At 41.2% G+C, this 22,949-nt stretch overlaps 1 protein-coding gene across 2 annotated transcripts; it reads left to right on the plus strand.

Annotated features, from left to right (window-relative positions):
* Positions 1–2,768: 2,768 nt before the first annotated feature.
* Positions 2,769–7,725, plus strand: LOC138947707 (protein FMC1 homolog). 2 transcript variants are annotated; one of them, XM_070319241.1, is made up of 3 exons: positions 2,769–2,893; positions 5,362–5,514; positions 7,077–7,725. In XM_070319241.1, exons 1-3 carry the CDS (start codon positions 2,831–2,833, stop codon positions 7,176–7,178), a joined length of 318 nt encoding a protein of 105 aa, XP_070175342.1. In that variant the 5' UTR covers positions 2,769–2,830; the 3' UTR covers positions 7,179–7,725. The 2 variants fall into 2 exon arrangements, with proteins under 2 accessions (XP_070175342.1, XP_070175343.1); XM_070319242.1 differs by lacking the exon at positions 2,769–2,893 and adding an exon at positions 3,968–4,063.
* Positions 7,726–22,949: the final 15,224 nt, after the last annotated feature.

The raw sequence follows: 22,949 nt of genomic DNA on the forward strand, positions 1-22,949 counted from the left end.
AAAATGGCAAACGGTGGAAGTCGACCGGGCCACGGTAGGGAAAAACAAAGCCGGACTGACGCTACAGGGGGTGCAAATGACTATGGATACTGACAGGGGAAGGGGGAGATCTTCTTTCGGACGATTTGTTGCAAACAGGTAGATGATAGTGATTATAATCCTTTCTTGGAGCGAGCAAAACAGCCACCTGTGTTTGATCCACAGGCACCGGAAGATGCGCCGGACTGATTTGTCAAAAGTTCATATTTAAACATCATTATAAGCCAAACTAATTATTATTTCCATGATTAGACACTAAAAACAGATTCTTGGTTCAATTTCCCTTAAAAATAACATAGGTTTTACTTACCTACCTACTGCCAGTTTGGAACTAGAATTTTTTGTGAATTATTACACCCCGAACTCCAATATTCCCTGGCAGTCAGGAATGCACATACGCAAGTTTTGATTGGCAGCGTAAGGGTTAAGTGTTTCTTGTATAGAATATAGTCAATTTTTGTAAAGATTTTAGTCAAGCAGTATGTAAGAAATGTTAAGTCCTTTGTACTGGAAACTTGCATTCTCCCAGTAAGGTAATATATTGTACTATGTTGCATGCCCCGGGAGCAAATTTTTTATTAGTGCTTTTGTGAACAAGAAACAATTGACAAGTGGCTCTATCCCCTCTCCCCCCTTTCCCCGTCGCGATATAACCTTCGTGGTTGAAAACGACGTTAAACACCAAATAAAGAAAGAAAGAAATTCAAATACAGAGGATTTATGGCTGCTGTGTATTTTTTTCTTTTCTTTAAAAAACAGGTAGCGCACCACGAAAACAGTGTTCGCTCAAAACAGGGGACACGCCTATTGCTAGTAAAATACATACTCTTCATGAAAGAAAATTGTAAAGAAAGTTTCTCACAATGATTGGTGATCAGAAAAACTGTTTAGTGCACCAAATTTTTTTCAAATTGTCCTGTTTTCTCGATTTATAATGTTGAAAATTGCTGAAAGTCGTTGAAACAGACTATAGTTTTTGAAAAAAGACTTCAGTGTTTTTTCAGGTTTATGAACAATTCTGTATGATGTTAGATATGGCTTTCCCGTTCTAACATATGAAAGAACCCATTTTTATTCTGCGAATTAAGACATCAAGTGGGTCTTTCGTACCAAATACTCAATAAGAAAAGGCTACGAATTTCTTCAAAATTGCGGTGCTTCTCGAGGCCGATGTCTGCTCTTAAATCGTAGGTCAGTTTTTAAAACCATAAACAACTCAAGACACGTTCGAACTGCCTAACTGCATAAGGTGAAAGCGTGTTATTTTGTCTCCCTGGTTTGGGAACTTCCGATTTTCCACACCTTTCCTTAGCTTGGTTATGTCCACACACAGGAGAGAGAAAGCATGTGTGTACAGTGTGTGGTGCTAGGTTCGCACAGTCTTCTGATTTAAAGTGATACATGTACATGTCAACACATGTACAAGAGATAAAAAGCATGCACATCTTCAATGTGGTGCCAGATTCTCACTGGTTGCATGGTGATGTGAAGCAACACATGTTAATACATACAGGCGAAAAGAAACATGTGTACACAGACTGTGATCAGTGCCAATTAAGTTCTTGCAGCCTTGTGATTTGAAGACACATACAGGATAGACACAGGGTGTTATACCGGGCGTCAACAGAGCCAATCAACAGTGATATCAACTGGTAGTATTCATTCACTTAATTGTTGTTTAATCTGTTTGCTAGTTTTCAGCGTTTTCTGGCATGCATTGTTTCAAATTTAAAAGTTTAAATCAACCTCAAATATGAATTGTTTTTAGTGTTTAAAATTATGCTTGTATTGCCACGGACTGCTGCTATGGAGTTCGGTTTACAACTTTCTGTTTTTTTAAGCTGTTATTTGGTGATTGGGCATGCCAACTAGGCCAGTACTCAAATACAACTGTCAATTTCTAGATTTTGCTTGTTTGTAGAATTATCATGTTGATCAAAAGAATCTAACTTTTATCGGACTGAATTCCAAATTGTTGACATTTTTATCATACCTGTAATTACAAATTGAGAGTGAGGTTGTGGAAAGCATTATATCGTAAACTCTTCAACTTTCTTCTTATTTTCTTTTGACATTGTGTGCGTGCGTGTTCCTACTTGAAAGATGCACTCTGCATGACTCAGAACAAACTTATACACACACACACGCACGCATGCACGCACGCAAGTATGCATACACACACACACACACACACACACACACACCCTCACACACACTTGAATGCACACACGCAAACAACAACAGCCCCAAAAAATGATGCGCTGAAGTAAGACACATAAAGAAAATCGGGATATATCCTAATCATGCACACCTTAGTTTCTTCAAGCAAGCCTAAGTGACAAATGATTTTTTTTTTTACCTTCCTTCATCTTTCTTTGTCACAGTTACATAGTGAATGGAACTTGATTTTTTTTAACATTCTTTTTATCAGATTTTAGATCAGTGAAACACAGCTGCAAGGTATTTGAAATATTTGCGAATCTTAAGAGTTTAATGAACGTTGTAAACGTTATCAACTGTCAGTTGAGGCTGACTGAAACATAAAATTTAGAATTCTTGGTTGTGTTCCCTAGGGGTATTTTTGGTCTCTCCTTCAGAAAAAAAGTGCATTTGCCTGGTAAGGATTGGGGGGGGGAGATTTAATCCATGACCCCACCCTTTCTAGATCCAACCCTGCGCAGACACCAAAAAAAGCAAAATAAATCAAATGGATTTCGTGTGTCTGTGCAGAGTAGACTCGGCTAAATCCCGTACAAACTCTCGTCGCCGTGATCGAGACGCTAAAAGTAAGATGGCGGCCTCCAAAGAAGTCTTTCGACAGTTGTCGAAGGAAATGAAATTCATTTACAAAACAGTAAGCAGGGTGTTATGGTATTTGCGTGTGCATTACTACTAAGCTCTTAAGAGTTATATAAGCTGTTAACTTGTGTGCTTTGTCAAGCTGCATTTGGTGGAAGCTCTGACTTTAATTCAACCTTCAGCTGCTGGTAGGTCAAGACTCAAATAGAAAGTAAACTGAACATGTGCAGTTTGGCTGTTTGCAGAGCTTTCACGCGGTAAAATTTTATTCATCTCCAAAAGGCAATTTTCTGAATTTTGACTTTGAATGGTGTGTGTGTTGTTGACTGACTCTTTGATCTGCAGCATTAGTGCTACAAAGACGTACGGTACAGTGGAACCCCCCATTGGCATTTACGACTTTGGAAAAACCTTGAAAATAAGGTCTTAAAAAGGGGGGGGGGGGGGGGTCTTAAAATGGGGGTTTGAGTTTTTGGAGTGGTCATGAACTTGGTTGCAGTGTATGTACTATCATGTTAATACACAAACACACACACAGTGACACACACAGTTGCAGTTACGGTCATATCAACACACACACCCAAACACATTACAGCAGAACAGCTTTAACTCAAATTTCAAAGATAATTTACTAATGGCGTAATGCTCGCTCCCCGCTGAGTGAAGCACATTTGACATTGTGGCGTGTTAACGAACCAGTGAAATCCGAATGTCCTAACTCGATGGAAAGCATAACGACTTTTCTCCCGAATAATCTTTCCGCTCACAGTCACAGGAATTTTTCTTCACCTTGCATCTCCAAACTAGTCCCATACACAATCGTTGAGGTCTTCGTACAGGCACCTCTCTTTGCGTACTTTCGTTTCGCTATCCTTCTTGCCATCTCGATAACACCAAGTCCTTGACGATACCCAGGATTTGCGTCTTCCGGACTCCTAAGGAAGTTGCCGCGGATTGCCATTTCGCTCGATTACTTTAGCTCTCTACTCAAGAGTCAGCGCTTTTCTCTTTCTTTCGCGAATCTTTGTTTGTCAACAAGTTGTCGGAAAACTGACAAGATAGCGTACAGAGGAAAACCGGATGTATTAGGATCTTGCCTCTTTTTTTTTTTCGTCTCACGATAGTTGGAGGAGTGAGAGCCGCCATGTTGTGTTTTCGTCTGCTCGAAAAGTGCGCGAAAGTCGTAAATCATCCCAAAAAGCTCGGTCGTAAGTCGCGTTTTGAGGTGAGTCGTCCACTGGGGGTTCATTATACAGTGAAACCTCCCATAACGACCTCTCCCAAGAACGACCCCCTCCTTTTTCCGATCGAATTTCTCGGCACGGATGCTTTTCACACTGTATTCTGTAACTAACCTCCCAAGAACGACGCCCTCATTTTTCTGACGACCGACCAACCAATTTAGGGTCAATAACGACTTTGACCTTTCCTTTTAACCAGTGAGTGTCAAAGTTTAACCCAGCACACGCGGAACACGCACGCCATTAGTCACACATCAAGAGTTAGGGGTGGTAGTCTGTAGTCAGTAATGCGTGCAAGTCCAGTGGCCCACGGCTGTCAGCTTCTCACCTATTGCTGTCACAATTGAAGGACTGCCCTCGAAGCAGGGGGGGGGGATAGGAGGGGTTGTGTAGGGGCAGTTAGAAGGACAACTCAATAATGAATTGCTGTGTATGTATTCTGTGAATGTGTGCTCACCAACTGAGACCTCGGGTCAATGACCCATACTTGCCAATGAGCAAGTTTTACCTATGGGATGGTATCCTTTGATGTTTGAGAGGAAACTCTTCCTGTCCCAGGTTACAGACACTGACCTTCTTACCCAGGGTCAATCACTGAGTTTTACCTAGGAGACCGCAGGCGCGCGCGTGTGTGTTTGTGTTATGTCTGCCTGTCTGTGCGCTGATGTATGCACGTACATCATGCTTATCCATATGCACATCAAATGGGAACAAAAATAGGATAACGGACACAACTTTCAAGACTGAATTGCCAAACAGTTGCCACCCCTGTGAAAAAAAGTACATGTATACCTCACAAACTCGCAATAAAGACCCCTCCTTTTTACGACTGATTTTTCTGGATATTTTCAAGGTCGTTAGTGGAAGGGTTTACGGTATAGTAAAATGCATCCATGGTGGCAAAATCGGTCGTAAAAAGGGGGGTCGGTAAGGGGGAGTTCTACTGTACTACTAATAGTGGCAATGGCATTCGAAAAAACTTTCAGCATAGATTGACTTTCAGTTTCACAGGAGGAAAGCACAAATCACTTTTGATGGCCTGCGGATGAATTTAAGAAATATACCTTTTTGTTGCTCATCTCTATTTGTTGTGACAAGATCTTATCTGAAATATGAAGAGCGGATAATGAGGTATAGGTGCAACGTTAAGAAAAATGGGACCACCAAAACAACAACAAACTAATACTGAAATAGACAATCAAACAATAACAACTCTAAGCGTTGTTTATGACGAAGCGTTTGTGTGTGTGTGTTTGTACTCAACTTGAATCTTGTGTTTCAGAACAAGCTGCAGGAAGTGCCAGCCTACGCATATGTGGAGAACCTGTTTCGTCGCTTCCAGGTTACGGGGGAGAAGGAGTGTCGTGGAGAGAATGAGGTCGGGCACATGGCCAGCACATACCTGTGTCTCCTGCACAGCAACCGCAAGTATGAGGTCAGTGGTCAGCATGCAGGAGTGCCGGAGATAAAGCTTAACAAAATACATGTACATTTTAACTTTCACCATGCTTCCTCGGTCATGGACGACCCAGCCCTGAAAGTCCAACAAATGGTATACTCGCCTGTGGCTAGTGATTCTGAAAATGTACTAGCCAGAGAGCAAACTTTACTAGCCAAACCAACAATTTGTTTTAGCAACTGTACCTGCATTTGGCGAGTAGATGAACATTTCTACTCGCCAGTTACATGTGTATACTCGCCATGGCGAGTAAAAATACTCGCCACTTTCAGGTCTGCAACCCAGAGCCTCACACTCACAGTAGTGTCTGTATCTCTAAAAGTATCAGGTCAGTTCTTGATTGAGAAATCATGTTAATTGTAAATCCTCAAACACCATAGAACCTTCCTGTCGAGTAATTTTTAACGGATTATCTTTGTAAACAAACAAATAAACAATGACATCATTTGAACTACACAGTCCGTATGTTGTGGGTCATGGACAACCCATATAGAATTAAAAAAAGGCATTTTACGGTGTTTATCACTACGATGTATTCAACTTTATCAGCTGGTCAGAGTGTGATGTGCCATAAAATGAACCAGCAGTTGTTTTTGCAAAGTATAGTTGAAGCAGGGGAGGGAACTGGTAGTATATTGTTAGGGGTTTAATTGATGTTATCGTTTTGTAGCCACAAGTAGTGGCTAGCATAGACTCAAATGTGTTTGTGCATTTCCATGTGAGTTAAGGCATGGGGGTGGGGGGTGTTCACCTGCAATGTAATTGTAATTGTAAGGACAGGTTTGCTATAATGGCCCAAGGGTGTCTGTTCATGAGAGGGAAATTAGACCAATTGACCAAACACCCTGCAGTATTGCATTGCTGCTGTTAGCTGATTAATGCATACAGTGCAACCTCCCGTAACGACCTCTCCCTCTTATCAGCTACTAAGGACAGACCAGTTATTATCAAATTTGCAAGACATTATCTCCCATCATTCTGCTATAGTAGAGGTGTTTTATCTTTCAGTCAATGACCATGTGTGTATTGTGTGTGTCAAACAGGAGCTGAACACGATGTAGAATGGCAGAGATGTTTTATCTTTCAGTCAATGACCATGTGTGTATTGTGTGTGTCAAACAGGAGCTGAACACGATGTACAATGGCAGAGATGTTTTATGTTTCAGTCAATGACCATGTGTGTATTGTGTCATGTGTGTGTCAAACAGGAGCTGAACACGATGTACAATGGCAGAGATGTTTTATGTTTCAGTCAATGACCATGTGTGTATTGTGTCATGTGTGTGTCAAACAGGAGCTGAACACGATGTAGAATGGCAGAGATGTTTTATGTTTCAGTCAATGACCATGTGTGTATTGTGTGTGTCAAACAGGAGCTGAACACGATGTAGAATGGTAGAGATGTTTTATGTTTCAGTCAATGACCATGTGTGTATTGTGTCATGTGTGTGTCAAACAGGAGCTGAACACGATGTAGAATGGCAGAGATGTTTTATGTTTCAGTCAATGACCATGTGTGGATTGTGTGTGTCAAACAGGAGCTGAACACGCTGTACAAGGGCAAGGGGGAGAGGTCGATAGAGTCCAGTGCCAGGACGGTGGGTCTGGCAATGCCGCACGAGTATGAGGATCCCAAGTGACCATAGCAACACTGCGTCCTGAGGATTACAGTCACTATAGCTTGGCTTTTTATGCTGTCTTGTTTCGAAGATGTCATTGGGACATTGCAGCTTCTGGTTTGTGCATATGCATTTTGTGTGTAACATCCAGGTGTTTTTTTCACTGAATGCTTCGATTTAAAATTTCATTTGGTAACATATTGGATAAATGTCTAAGGAAAACTACCTGATGGCAAGAACTAAGAAGTGTCTTTCCTGACGGAAAGAGTGCAAAAGTTTGAATTGAAGGTTGTAGTACATGAACTGTTCATTGTGCTTTCATTTTTTGTTTGCATTCACTATACATGTAGTTTCAAATGACTTGACAGTGAAGATGGCAATACTGCATGCTGGTAATCAACATTGCTGTGTGCTTTGGCACTAATGATGATAGTGTGTGTGTGTGTGCGAGAGAGAGAGAGAGCGTGCATGTGTGTGTGTGTGTAATTACTGACATATATTTTGGACAGCACCATGTTTTGGATTTATAAATTTATCATGTGAAATACAGTATTTCAGTAATTGAAAAGTTGCTTTGACTGTATTTATCACGAGTAAGTGGCTGCCGTGTACACATGCACTTGTAACAATCTGTGTCTGTCTCTCGGTATTGTATCTCTCTCTCTCCCTCTCTCTCTCTCTCTCCCCATCTCTCTCTTTCTCCATCTCTCTCCATCTCTCTCTCTCTTACTCCATCCTTGAGCAATAAAGTATCCTTAGCGGATTATGACTTTATTCAGTTATTCTGCAGAAAAGACAAATGCTGGAGAAAAACCGTTCTTTTCTGCAGCATTTCTGCATAATGTCATCTTTCGCCGAAGCAGCGTTTTTTTCTGCAGCAAAACATTTTACTGCAGTAAAATTGAAATCAAGAATGCTGCAGTAAAACGGTGCTGTTGTTTTACTGCAGAAAACCTGTTTACATTTTTTCTGCAGCATTTTGTACTGGCTCTTGGCGGATTATGACATTATTCAGTTATTCTGGAGAAAAACCGAAATGCTGAAGAAAAACTGTCTTTTCTGCAGCATTTCTGCATAATGTCATCTTTCGCCGAAGCAACGTTTTTTTACTGCAGTAAAACAGTTTTTCTGAAGCATAATGTTTACTTGGTTTTCTGCAGCATTATTGCTATTAACTTTTTCTTCAGAATAGTCTGTGACAGTTTTTCTGGAGAAAAACGAACGATCTTGTAAAGTAGCGTTTGTATTCGTCGCCCCCTGGGATAGTATAATAGTTTGTTCCGCAGTGTACCAATAAACAACTATTGGTAATTCTGGATGAGTCCATCTCTCGACAGGGGGGCTTGCGTGCTCCAACATTATAATGAGCAAGTACAAAATGCTGCAGAAAAAGTGTAAACAGGTTTTCTGCAGTAAAACAACAGCACCGTTTTACTGCAGCATTCTTGATTTCAATTTTACTGCAGTAAAATGTTTTGCTCCAGAAAAACCCGTTGCTTTGGCGAAAGATGACATTATGCAGAAATAACAGTTTTTCTCCAGCATTTCTGTTTTTCTGCAGAATAACTGAATAATGCCAAAATGCTGAAGAAAAAGTGTAAACAGTTTTTCTTCAGTAAAACAACATCACCGTTTTACTGCAGCATTCTTGATTTCAATTTTACTGCAGTAAAACTGTTTTACTGCAGAAAAAAACGTTGCTCTCGCGAAAGATGACATTATGCAGAAATGCTGCAGAAACAAACAGTTTTTCTCCAGCATTTCTGTTTTTCTGCAGAATAACTGAATAAAGTCAAAATCCGCTAAGGATAATAAAGATCATTCGTTCATTTTCTCTCTCTCTCTCTCTTCCATCATTGAGCAATAAATATCGTTCGTTCATTCTCTCTCTCTCTCTCTCTCTCTCTCTCTCTCTCTCTCTCTCTCTCTCTCATGTTTGTACTCGCACAGGAGACTGTTTTAATAGGTGCAGCTGTGACACTGACACATACCATAATTTACATAAATAGATGCAAGTAAATGGCATCAAAACAATGAAACATAAAAGCAACATCACACAGTTTGCAGAAACACTGATGATTAGGCATAATTAGCAGAAAAAAAATGTCTCGTGTGACCAGATCTCTTTTTCTTCTTCATAACTTAGGATAGCGTCTGAACAAAACAAAACAAATCTGAGAAATACAACATAAACTAAACACAAAGCTTCTTCCAACAGACCAACCTTGTTTTTTGAGCAAATTGAAAAACGCAGAATTCTTCTCAAAAATAAAAAAATAAAAGCAGACAAAAAAAGATACCAACAAACTTCTCAAAAACAGAATTTCCAGTTTCTGCAGAGTAATGCATAGCAATCAATAGTTTTTGAAAATAGTATTTGATTATCAAGTACCGCAAAAGGTTAGTCTAAGCCCAAAAAACAAAACTTAAGTCATATCAGATTTTCAGCATATTACTGTTTGTGAGGTATGCACACAGAAACTACACATATGATTCTTCAGCCTGCCACCCAAATGTTCTGAGTCATGATGCAGTAAACACATTTTTTTCCCATTGGCCAAAGTTGAGAGCAATATGCCACTGACCAGAGAGGCCGACTTAGTACGGGGCATTCCTGAGATTCTTGACATGACAGCATTTCTGCTGCAGCCGCCCACAGACTTATTGTGGAATGTTCAGAGGATGTAAGGCTTATGTAACAGCCTGTAGACATGCATAGCATTGGACCGCAACCACTGGCTGATACCCTTTCTGCCACTAGGTGAACAGTGCGACCTGTTAGCAACAGCCCCTCTGCCGCTTGCAACCATATGCAGAAGGTAATATCATAGTCCTGTGAGTTAAACCTTCGGGCTGCAAAGCAAGCTGTTGTTTTTACCCCCCACCCTACCCCTCCCTTTTTTTGTGTACATACGCGTGTTTATGTTTTCCCAGCCTTGAGACGTTTGCTGTAAACTTGGGCTCTTTATCGTGCGCATGCGTATACACGGGAGTGTTTCGGACAGCTCTTTTTTTTGGGGGGGGGGGGGGGTGGTGCGGGAGGTAATTTTGCCTAGGCTAATTAAAGTTGGCTGCGATAGGACTGCCAAAGTAAGCGAGTCTGGAACCTATTATTTAAAAAAAAAAATCTGCGAATTATAAGTTAAATTGTATGAGAATCGGCAAGTCACACAAGAGGAGTCTTAAATGAGGTCGGGGTACAAGGGCTGCCCAGGGACCTGTTGCGATCTAGTGGCATGTGGTGTTTTGGGATTCTCCTTGAGAGAAATGTACATTTCCCGGCCCAACCGTGCTGGTCCTCACTCAGGTCCGGATCTGTGATTACTATGTCTTTGTACAGCAGCAGCATGTCATACCATCACCATCTTAAAGCTTTTTAGACAAGTCGCAGTATGGTGATCACTGCATTTTCCCGGTCACGGCTGGAAATTTGCGGTTTGATGCGAGAAACAATTTTCTTAAATGTATTGTATATGCCAACTATTTCTTGCAACGCTTCCATGCGCGTGGCAATGCTCCAGAGCAGCGGTGCACCACAACGACATTGATTATTCCTCAGTGGAAATGATGATTAAAGTTATTGTTATGAGATGACGCCAGTGCACGACAACGGCAATGTACCATGACGGTTATCCGCCTGGTTTAAGTAACAGGTCCATATTTGTTTTTCCATTACAGGCATCGATGCTCAATGGTGTGGAAACCAGCATGAATTCAAGCTTGTGAAAAAAAATAAGGAAAATGGAGCAATCTGAGCCATTAGTTTTTCTTTCCTTACAAATTTCTTTTTTTCGTCTGTTTTTTTTAGGCTAGGGGGGGGGGGGGTCCGGAAACCCCGACCCCCCCCCCCCCCCCCCCCCTGGATCCGCCCCTGCCTACACTCCCGTTCGATAACCCCAGACAGCCTTCAAATCAGAAAGGGCAGACGCTTTGGAAACGGCCGGCGAAGTTGAGATCTTTTTAGTTCGTAAGAAATTGATTTTACAAGAAAGTTTGTGCTATCCATTCCTATCCTTGGCACAATGGGTCAAAAATCCCCAAAATAAGGCCTTAAAAAAATACGCACGCGCACACTCACGAACGCACATATGCGCGAAAAAAGAGATAATGAATGGAACAAGAGAAAACATTTCCAAACGATAAACATTATGACACTGGTTGAAATCGGTTGTCGCACCTGTACTCTCCTGTACACCTGTACCTACCCTAACGCATTTGCAAACACAAACACACCACACGCACACGCACTCACACACACAAACCTAGACACACAGACACATAAAGACATTACAACACACAAACACACACACACACACACACACACACACCCTCTCTCCCTCTTTCTATCTTTCTCTCTCTCTCTGTCAGTTCGTTCGTCAGTCCGTCTGTCTATCTGTCTGTCAGTCCGTCTGATTGTCTGTGTCTCTCCCCTCTCAGTCTCTCTCTAACGCCGCTCTCTCTGTGTACCAGCATACAACTGAGAGGCGAAAAAATAAGGCCTTAAAAAAATATGGGCTTATTTTTTTATGGGCTTATTTTTTTAAGGCCTTATTTTAGTAAGGCCTTATTTCCATTATGACCTTAGAAAAATAAAGCCTTATTTCTGGTAAGGCCTTATTCTAAATGATAAGGCCTTAAAACATAAGCCCATAAAAAGTAAGCCCTTATTTTAGAAATAAGGCCTTATTTCTTGAAAATAAGCCCTTATTTCCTGAAATAAGGCCTTATTTTAGGGATTTTTGACCCTTTGTGCCAAGGATACTATCCTTTCAGTGCCCTGGCTGTCTTGGGATCCAAGCTGATGTCAGAGCCACACTGTAAGGTCAGTCATTCTGGACAATTCGGAAGTTGACTGACCGGCGAAAGAACATGGTTTTTTTTTTCAAGGCTGGTGTAACGATTACATCTTTCGCCTGTGGTCATATTTCGATGCCGGTCACTGCGCTTGCCCAAAACTATGACGCCACTTCCGCTGTGGTCAGCTTTCGCACTTTTTACTCGACACCTTGCTTGTGAGCGGACAGACTATAGCTTTTTTTTGCGTGCTACTCCAACAATTTGAACGAACATGCCTACCATGGAAAACTTTGCGGAACAAATGTCAGCAGTAGTGACCTACAAGCTGAGTTGTTCTTCAACGGTACTGGTGACAGAAAGGGGGGAAAGTGGTTAAAATTCAAATCTCTAGTTTTGTTTTTGAAATATTGCTTTTCATAAAGCAGAAATACTGTAGTATCTGTTGTACATAAGAAAAAATCACTGGTTCACATGGTTCCTACATAATCTAACTTTTAAAGCTGGTTCTTGTGTGTCTGTGTGTATGTTTGTATGATGACGATAGGACCCGAAACGGCTGCACGGACTGAGACAGGAATTGCAGAGAATGTTCTTTGCCACTCGAGTCGTGTCTGTCATGGGTACTTTTGGAATAGCAAATTTGAAAGGATTCTTCAAAAAACGGCAGAAAACATTATATACCCTGTGAGCTATCGAGGATCCTCCCCGTCTGGGCTGTCGAAACATGGTCTTGTTAAAAGACGTTTTCAAATGCGGTTAACGGGGAGATACACTCGAAGCACATTTAGCGAAGTTATGTTGCCAAATCATCAAAGATCAACATTTCACTACACGGATCGATGCACACAGTGACTTTCACACGACCGAAGACTACTTACTAGCAGACTAGCAGACGACAAGATCTAAATATTTAGATCAGTGAGAGCAATCCGTTGAAGAACAGTTACTCCGTTTATTCGTCTTCAGTTAAGCTTATTTCCCCTGCCATAAGTTTCCTTGCAGATCTGCAGTCGCGTAGTGAAATGAACTAGTGTCATCGGAAGATTCTTCTCAGTCAATGATCAAAGCACAGTAAGTTCCATGCTGACAAAAGTCACTTTCGGACAACACGACGATTGACTTAATTTATGAGCCCAAAGGTAACAATATCGACAAGAATGTACGCATTTGACATTAAATGAAACATTCATAGACAGTTTCCAACTCACCAGATCTGCCAAAGAGCCGTCATTCGTGAAAAAAATGATGATTTTAATCAGACAGGTATCGGAAACAAGTCTTGGTCACCTGCGTTATTCCTTCCGAGGCGACGTGACGGCGCCACATTTGTTTGTTTATGGCTGTTTATCGCGAAACAACACAGTTGATATTTGTGAGTAAAATACCACAAATGTGCGGTGAATCAGTTCGTCATCTGCGTTTCGATGGTAATTCAGTCAGCATGGACAAACGAAGGCGAGGGTAACCTGCGTTATTTGTGTGACGGCGTGAACAAATTTGATTGCAATATTTTATACAGAAAGTAAATTTCAATGATTCTGACTCAGACTTGTAGATCTGTTATGTAAACTAGTGTTTTGGTAGTGTATCTGCTTTTCTGCTATGAAGCTCATTTGGAGTGATACGCTGATCGAAGTGGGGTACCCTATGTGGGACATCAGCCGTATGCAGATTACGCCTCAGAACACTCGCATTTCACGAAGACAACAATAGTTTGCAACATTTCAAGAACTGCATCAGTTTTATTAGATACTATTTCAACAAAAACAGCACAAACACGACTATTATCAACAACACAGAACGGGAGGTAAGTCTTCAAAGACGCACAAGGTGTGCGTTCCCATTTTTGGACGCCATTTTTGCTAGAATTTTCACAGTAAATCTTAATATTTCCATATCTATTGAATGATTTTGGTATTTTCTTTGATTGTGCCGATTCTCCTATCTCTCTGGCGTGTACTGGGTGCTTTGTGACCAGTTTCTCCCCTAGACTGTATTGAAAAAATGCGTCCGTGTGAGCTGACCCCCACTTGTGACCAGTAGCAAAGAACAACTCATCTACATGCCAACTTGACGACCCTAATTTTTCTATTTAAAAAAAACACGGTCTGTGTCTGTGTCTGTGTGTGAGTGTGTGTGGAGGAGGAGGGGGGGTAATATGATGACAGCTTTAAATATAAAGTAAAGCCTACAGATCTGTACTCTACATGCTTTACATTTTAACTATGGCTTAAAAAAACACTAAATAAACAAGAGGCGAAGCCTTCAAGGCTCACGTAAGAAATCGACAAACAGTAACACAAACTCAATCACTTCGTCACACATGTATACACACACACAGTAAGCGGCATAGGTGACACTGTGCAAGAAAGCGAGACACTAGATCTAGATCTGAATGGCCGATTTCGAAGAAAAAACTAGTCTCGGCCCGCTCGGCAAAATAACAATGACCGAGACTTTCAGTAATTCCTTCGCGTGACGTCTAACCCTCTTACGTCATAATGTGACGTCTTCAAATGTTGTGACGTCTTCAAATGTTAAAGTTTCTACCACAGACATACATACATACATACATACGCACGCACGCACGCACGCACAGACAGACAAAAGTTAGCATCGCATAGGCTACACTTACGTGAGCCAAAAACCAATGCGTTTGAAAATATCAACAAACTCATAACTCAAGAGGCTGTACATCTCAAAATTAACTGATAAAATAGTAATGTCTTTGGCTGTTGTGAACGTATTTGTTAATTTAATTCGAGTTCACCTAAGTACTGAGAAAACTGCTTCACTACTTCTCAGTTAGTCATGTGAAAGATCCGAGATTTGTCCGATGTCGTTGGACGAGTTTTTCAATCATAAGAAAGATCTCAATTTCACCAAATCCGCACACTATAGTCAGTAAAATGGCTAACGCAGTTGTCTCTTAAACGCGAGCAGCTCCATGAGTGCTCGGAAAACAAGTTCAAGACATGTTACCAGCCAACCCAGAAAACTGACCTCGTGTCAGTATACACGTGGTGAGATTACTTCATCTTGTTCACGCATGCGCAGTGACCGGCATCGAAATATGACTGAGGCAGAAAACTGACCTCGTGTCAGTATACACGTGGTGAGATTACTTCATCTTGTTCACGCATGCGCAGTGACCGGTCATCTTAATGGCTAGCTGCGTCAATTCTGCCTTCACTGAGGCTGTCATTGTGTCAAACTGATACAGAGGATATCCCATTGCTTATATTCCAGATTGTTCTGTGTGTGTGTGCGTGTGTGTATGCCGTGTGCGTGTGTGTCACTGCCAGTGTCTGCGGCGTGCGCGCGTGTGGTGTGTGTCTGTGCGTGCGTGTCACTGAGTTGTCACTGTGTGAGCAGTGTGTGTGTGTGCTGTCTCAGTGTCTGCCTGTCTAAAAAAAATAGAGACAATCAGACACCAGTAGAAAGAGACTCGGAGACTGAGAGAGAGAGAGAGAGAGACTGAGAGAGAGAGATGTCTTATTGAAGCATTTTGAGATCACTGTGACTGTGGAAAATGAAGGGAACCTTTAACATGGATTTCTCAAGTGGTTTTAATTAAAATACACGACCAGAATAATAAACGAAAGCAAGTGTTAGAATGGCAGTCAGGAGACACGTGTATGTAAATGAGAAATAGAAGCTGTGACCGGGGCGGTATGCGGCAGTTGGGTCCGGTCCTCAAAGTCGATAGCTCTCAGTGCTGGGGATGCTGGGTTGACGGTGTTTGTCTCAGGCTCAGCAGCAAAGCTCTCATCACTCATGTCCTCACTGCTGTCTGCGTGTGTGTCGGGCTGTGTGTCTGTGTCGCTCATCTACACCTGCAATCACACACTCACACACGAATACACACACATAGGCCTACACGCACGCACGCACTCATTCCATCGATTCACTCAGTCCTATCAGCCCCCCCCCTCCCACTTCTCCCCTAGGCTGAATCCCACCATGCACCCACCTAAACCTTCACCTCCGTCCACTCACTAGACTGTGACACCTTATATATATATAAAACCTCAGTGTCCGTGCATAATCATATAACAAACGCGCACAGCTTGGTTGCGACTGACCTGACCAGACATAAACAAATTATACACAGTGAAATCCGCTGATATGTTTACTTTTGTATCAGTTAATTAACGTTCCGTACATTAACCTTTATTGGCTTTTTTTATCCCCGAGTACGCAGTTGGAGGGTCCAGCAGACTTTAATTGTGTGTCTGTGTGTGTGTGTGTGTGTCTGCGCTGTCTGTCTGTCTCGACTTAACAGCTTATTGCTGGGAAACTACTGGGCGCAGTTCTTTCAAAAGTTGATACACTAACTTGATAATAGGTCCGATTGATCGTATTAAAACTTCATAATGTTACCTGGGACCTAAATGCGAAATATTCCACAAAAACGACTCTTAACGGGGGGAGTTTTTGCGGTGGGAGGCTGGTCGCTTTGCGAACAGCCAGTCACTGAACTAAAGGGGAGACTTGGGCGGCCTCAGCCGAACACGTCACGCAGTGACGAGAAAAGCATGATTTGCAAGCCAGACAACGGGTGGGGATATGGTCTCGGCAAAGAAACTAAAATGCAGGGTTTGGTCTCGGTGAAAGAGAGACAGAGAGCACGAGAGAGTCTATGGCCAAAGTGATCCGGGATCGATTCCCGGCATGGGCGGTCTATATTTTTTTTATTTTTTTTTAAATTCTCGTTTACTATTGTTTATTATGAACGTTTTAATGTTTTATTTCACTCTAATAATTTTTTTAATTGTGTAAAATAAATAAATTATTTTTTTTTTTTAAATCCAAGTGACCCGGGTTTGATTCCCGGCATGGGCAGTCTATTTTTTTAATTTTTTTTAATTCTTGTTTACTATTGTTTATTATGAACGTTTTAATGTTTTATTTTACTCTAATAATTTTTTAAATTGTGTAAAATAAATAAATAATTTTTTTTTTTTAAATCCACGTGCACAAGACAAAAACTTTCATACTGGGGGAGCGAGCCAGTCTGAAGAGTACTCGGGTCCAGCGCCAGCGTTTTTTATTCTTGATTATTTTTTTATTTTTTTTACTTGCTTAATGTTGACATGTTATTTTCAAGATTTTCTTATCACGCATATATTTATATACAAGTAAGGTAATATTTTGTCATCACGGTGACTGTATCATTTAATAGTATTGACAACTTTACCCTTTGCTCACGCCTGTTCGAATTATACTGTTAATTGCTTCTTTTATTCAGGTTTTTCGCTTTCTTTGTGTTTTGTGTTTTTGCTTTGTTTGAATGGTTATTTTTGTTCATGTATTTGTTTGCTTTTTGTTTCTCCTTATTGCTCTGTTCTGCATGAACTGTAGCCTACTAGTCAATTTAATGTCGTAGTTCCGTTTAGCCGGGATAGACTGAAAGACTTAGACGTCAGCCCAAAATCTCTGTGCTTGTGTAATTTGGACCAAACCATCAGCCGTCGATGTTGCTGGCTGTGGTAAGTCCTCAGTCCCGATATTGATCACACTCAAAGTGAATCGTCGTCTAAGGGGTCGTCGACGTACGCAGGGGTGTATTCTCTGACCAGCCCTGCTCAGTGACTCGTGACAAACCCTGCGTGAGTACTGTCTCGAAATGTTGATACTGATAGGTCTAGGGATATGCTCTGGGGTCTGGTCCTCTGAGCCAAATTCATAGACATAGTAATACTGATAATAAATAACTTCTCCCAGCAATTGGCTCCAGGCGCTTTACAATTTCATTCTAAAAACAAGTCGCGTAAGGCGAAATTACTACATTTAGTCACGCTGTGGAACTCACAGAATGAAACTGAACGTAGTCCGCCGCTAGTGCAAAAGGCAGTGAAAATGACGAGCCTGTTTGGCGCGGTAGCGGTTGCGATGTGCTTCATAGCACGCTTTACTGTACCTCTCTTCGTTTTAACTTTCTGAGCGTGTTTTTAATCCAAACATATCATATCTATATGTTTTTGGAATCAGGAACCGACAAGGAATAAGATGAAATAGTTTTTAAAACGATTTCGGAAATTTAATTTTAATCATAATTTTTATATTTTTAATTTTCAGAGCTTGTTTTTAATCCGAATATAACATATTTATATGTTTTTGGAATCAGAACATGATGAAGAATAAAATAAAAGTAATTTTGGATCGTTTTATAAAAAATAATTTCAATTACAATTTTCAGATTTTTAATGACCAAAGTCATTAATTAATTTGTAAGCCTCCATGCTGAAATGCAATACCGAAGTCCGGCCTTCGTCGAAGATTGCTTGGCCAAAATTTCAATCAATTTGATTGAAAATAAAAAATTGAGGGTGTGACAGTGCCGCCTCAACTTTTACAAAAAGCCGGATATGACGTCATAAAAGACATTTCTCGAAAAAATGAAAAAAACATCCGGGGATATCATACCCAGAAACTCTCATGTAAAATTTCATAAAGATCGGTCCAGTAGTTTACTCTGAATCGCTCTAAACACACACACGCACAGACACACACACTGACACACACACACACACATACACCACGACCCTCGTCTCGATTCCCCCTCTATGTTAAAACATTTAGTCAAAACTTGACTAAATGTAAAAACCAACAACAAGCAAACTGGGCTTACAAGACAAATCACACACACACACACACACACACACACACACACACACACTACTCACAAAAGACCCCCCGGGAGGGAAGAAGGGGGGGGGGGCGTATACGGCAGATGTCCGGGCTAAAATGCAGATGATTGAAACTCCTCACAAAAAAAGTATTAGCGGAAATAGGAGGACCAAAGTATTTGTAAGATTTATTTCGTTTTCGTGTCAGTTGGGCGAAAGACGCCGGGTTGACATCCTGATGCGTTTGGCTGAGTCATTTGTTTTTTGTCCACGAAACATTTTCACACAAAAAACATTCGGAGGATATGTAAATTAGCAGTCACGTGTAAGAGATGAATAACAACAACAGCAGCTACAACAAAAACAATGACAGCTGCAGCTATAAAGATAATTTAGCACGAATACAAAAGAACTAGCAATCGTGAGTTATGTTATGTCCGCATACGACTGTAAACATATATAGTCCAAAAGATGAAACTACAGGCTAGGTAAATAAATAAATACTAGTGGCGTGTGAATTACATAAAATGTCTTTAAATGCAAGCAAAAAAATGCGTTGCTTTATTAATGATTCATTAAAGCATGCGTACATAGAGGGAGCTCAACAGGCACAGTTTATATGAAAACAAAAATTGTTTTATAGACAAGATATATTGCTTTTGCTCGCAATATCTTCAAAATAACCAATCAAAAATATATTAATAACTTGTGGCAAAAGGTGTTAATAATGAAGACATAATATCCGTCAAAGAAATCCCACATGAAAAGAAACAGGTTGCAAATTATAGCTTTACATTCAGTATCAGACAAATACACAGGCAGGCAGGCAGACGGACGGACGGACGGACGGACAGAAGGACAAATGAATTGTATTTTACCAGGTGTGCTACTTTTTCCATCAGATCAATTTACTGTGTCTCGTTGTGTTCAAAACTGGTTACAGAAAGGGTGTTCAAACGTGGAACGCTTCGTTAATTAAGAGTGTACCGCGCGCCCGCACGGGGTCATGGCGTGACGCAGAAAGTTTACCGGACAATCAATGCCGCACCGGAAGAAAAGAAAAGCACACAAACATTGCGTGTTCCGTGAATTAACACCGGCCGGTAATCCACCCTTCTGACCTCTGGCAAGGGTTTACTTTGGTGTGGTCCGACGTGTGACCGCTTTCACAAAAACAATTCGTTCTTGACTTTAACGTCACTCCCTCTCTGAACGGTGGCCCTAAGCGAGGCTAACAGTGCAAGAAAACTGTAGCGTAACTCAATGGGATTAGCAACCTACCTCCACTCCTCACACACTCTGACACACACACACACACACACACACACACATATACACACCACACTGACTGAAACACACACCCACACCACACATCCACACACCCACAATCACACACTGTGACACACACGGGCACACCGTGCACACACAAACACTTGCGCGCGCGCACACACACTGACGAACATACACACACACACACATACACACACACGCACGCACGCACGCACTGCACACTGGCACACACACACACATACACTTGTGCGCGCACACACACACACACACACACACACACACACACAAAACCGGCAAACTTCCAACACCGGTGTACCTCAATAGGATTAGACTGAAACCGACAAAAAACAATTAGACCCTTGAGAACTGCGCACGCTTTGCCTTCGTGTGCTGTGCAGCGCTTCAGAACAGTGCATTTCGCCATGGAGCCATACGGTACGAGTCAAAACCGGATTAACTTATGTAAAAGGCACAGTAAGCCTCCCGTAAACCATCACTGAGCTCCCCGAGCCTCTACATACAGTGCAAGCATACTTCCATTTCAACGCTCACCGAACGGGAACATCCTGGCTGCTTTCTGTCGAGAGTGAGACATTTTCAAAGAATTTATTTTCGTGGACTACCCGAACGGACTATCAGGCGCCTCGTTTTGATGCTAGACCTAATTTTTAAAATCTAAATAATAAATGGACAGCTTGTTACACAAACATTCTTAAATCATAAAAGAATTCTTTTTTCATCAAGACAAGAACAGTACAATTCGAAGTTTTGAAAGTTTGAAAAAAGAAAAGCCCGGAAACGTGTCACGCAAACCGTCTTTCTCGTAGCAGACGACGGTTCTGCATAGCGCCAGTTCCTCTGAACGGTCAACCGCCACCGCTCTAGTTCGTGTGACTTGCAGGCGTTTGTTGCGTTTTAGATTCAGAGGTAGGCCTACACAATAACGTGCAAAAGCAGATGAGCTTACAGCGAGTCGCATTGAAATCACAAACTGACGACTAAATTGTGAAAAAAAGAAAACTGGATCACACGGGTTCACGATGGCTCAGGGGTAAGATAAACCACGCAAAAATACATTCTTTGAAAATTGATCGCTCTTTACGGAGGGCACCTAGGATGTTCTCAAGCGGTGAGTGTTTAAATGAAAGGGTGTTTAAATGAAAGGGTGTTTGTACTGTGTGTAAAAGCCTGACAGTGTCTGTGATGGTTTACCGGAGGCTGACTGTGCCTTTAAGGGATGAACTCTTTTACATCAGTTGGTTCACCCACTTCTCCGGCCTCTCAGTCGCCCTAGCAACAAAACTCAGGCCATGATTTTTTATTACTGTTTGCGGTTCCCCGACCGATCCTAATTTTTCCTCCCGACCTTTTTTTTCTTTTGTCCTTCAAGAATAAACTATCAAAAATGACAAAAATGAATGTTGCAGATTTTACAAGGAAAGTTACTCTTCCCCGACATTCAGGGGACACAGGTCGCACGATTTTTGTCCAATAAAAAGTCACGTGCGCATGTGTAAAAAAAAGAAAAAAAGAAAAAAGAAACGTCAACAATAAAAAATGTAAAAAACGAAAACTTGAACCGACCATTCATTTTTGGCCTTGTTGTCGGAAACAAACATTTCTGTTTAAAATATTGACACTGCTGCATTTTGATCAGCTGATTCGCGAAAGCAAGCGAGGTTGCTTCCCACATAGTCATGAAACGAAGTAGCCTATATTAAAGCCCCAGTCGTTCCGTCTCAAATGGTTTACAGAACAATTTAAATCTTCTCATGAAAAAAGCAGTTCTATCAGACACACTTGCAATAGCATATAGCATTAAATGACACAGTTGGCTCGTGTAAACCACATAGGGGAAGGGCTCCTAATATGGACCGGCTCCTAATTTGGACCACCTCCTGTTGACAAACTAACGGCGCTAGAGCGCTCAAAACAGTTTCATTCGCTTTATTCACCTTCTCTGGATAACTTGCACATGTCAAAACAGTTGCAGAAACACACATCTCAAAACCGTTAGGCTTTTTCTCTTGTTTTCACTTTTGGCAGCATTCACTCTAAATTTGCCGCCTAAAACGGACTCGTGTCTGTCCACAACCAAAGCTTTTATCACACAAAAATTGCTATATATGACAGCTGAGACCGTATTTGTTACATTTTAGCAGTGTTGACCCCGAGTTTCTACTGCAAACAAAAAATAATAGAAAAATCTCAAAGTATATGGCGAGTCCCCTAATATGGACCACCTTCAACAAATCGAAGACAATAAAAGCTAAAGGCTATTTTCGTTAATTCATTAAGAAGCTTGCTGGAAATAACCTATAACTAGCCCTCGAGATTTAAAAAAAATATAACAAAACGTCTTCTTTTCGTGGAAGTTGATAATTTCACTTATTTTCACTCTGTTTTTGATAAGCTTCTTTAGTTTCCTCGTGTGCTTCAAATAATGCTCTCATCAACCCCAAACAGATAAATCTAAAGCATATTTTAATTAGTCTGACTTGTACACTAAGTTGTATCATGTTATTTTGAAGTATAGGGGGCTTTTTACAGTGATTCATGAAGGCCGCTTCACTGGTCCATATTAGGCGCCCAGGCTCCTGATATGGACCATTTGTGATTTTTTCTCTATTTAATTTTTGCTGAATGTCTATCAAAGTTTTTTCACTCTAATTAGGCCTAACGAGAGAAGGACTACCAAACACAAAATGAAACTTCTTTGCAAGAAAACAAGCTAGTTATCAGCATGAAACAAAAAGTGGTCCATATTAGGAGCCCTTCCCCTACCTGTTTTCGTGGTGTATCTAACCCCTGAGCCATCGTGTGATCCACTTTCCTTTTTTCTTCTTCACAATTTAGTAGTTAGTTTGTGATTTCAATGCTACTCGCTGCATTAGCACGTTATTCTGTACCTCTGAATCTAAAACGCAACAAACAGCTGCGAGTCACACGAACTGAGCGGTGGCGGTTGACCGTTCAAAGAAACTGGGGACATGCAGAACATTCGTCTGCTACGTGAACCACGTTTTGCGGGACACACGTCCGGGCTATCTTTTTTCAAACTTTCATAACTTCG

The sequence above is a fragment of the Littorina saxatilis genome, linkage group LG14 (assembly GCF_037325665.1).
Source record: "Littorina saxatilis isolate snail1 linkage group LG14, US_GU_Lsax_2.0, whole genome shotgun sequence".
NCBI lineage: Eukaryota > Metazoa > Mollusca > Gastropoda > Littorinimorpha > Littorinidae > Littorina > Littorina saxatilis.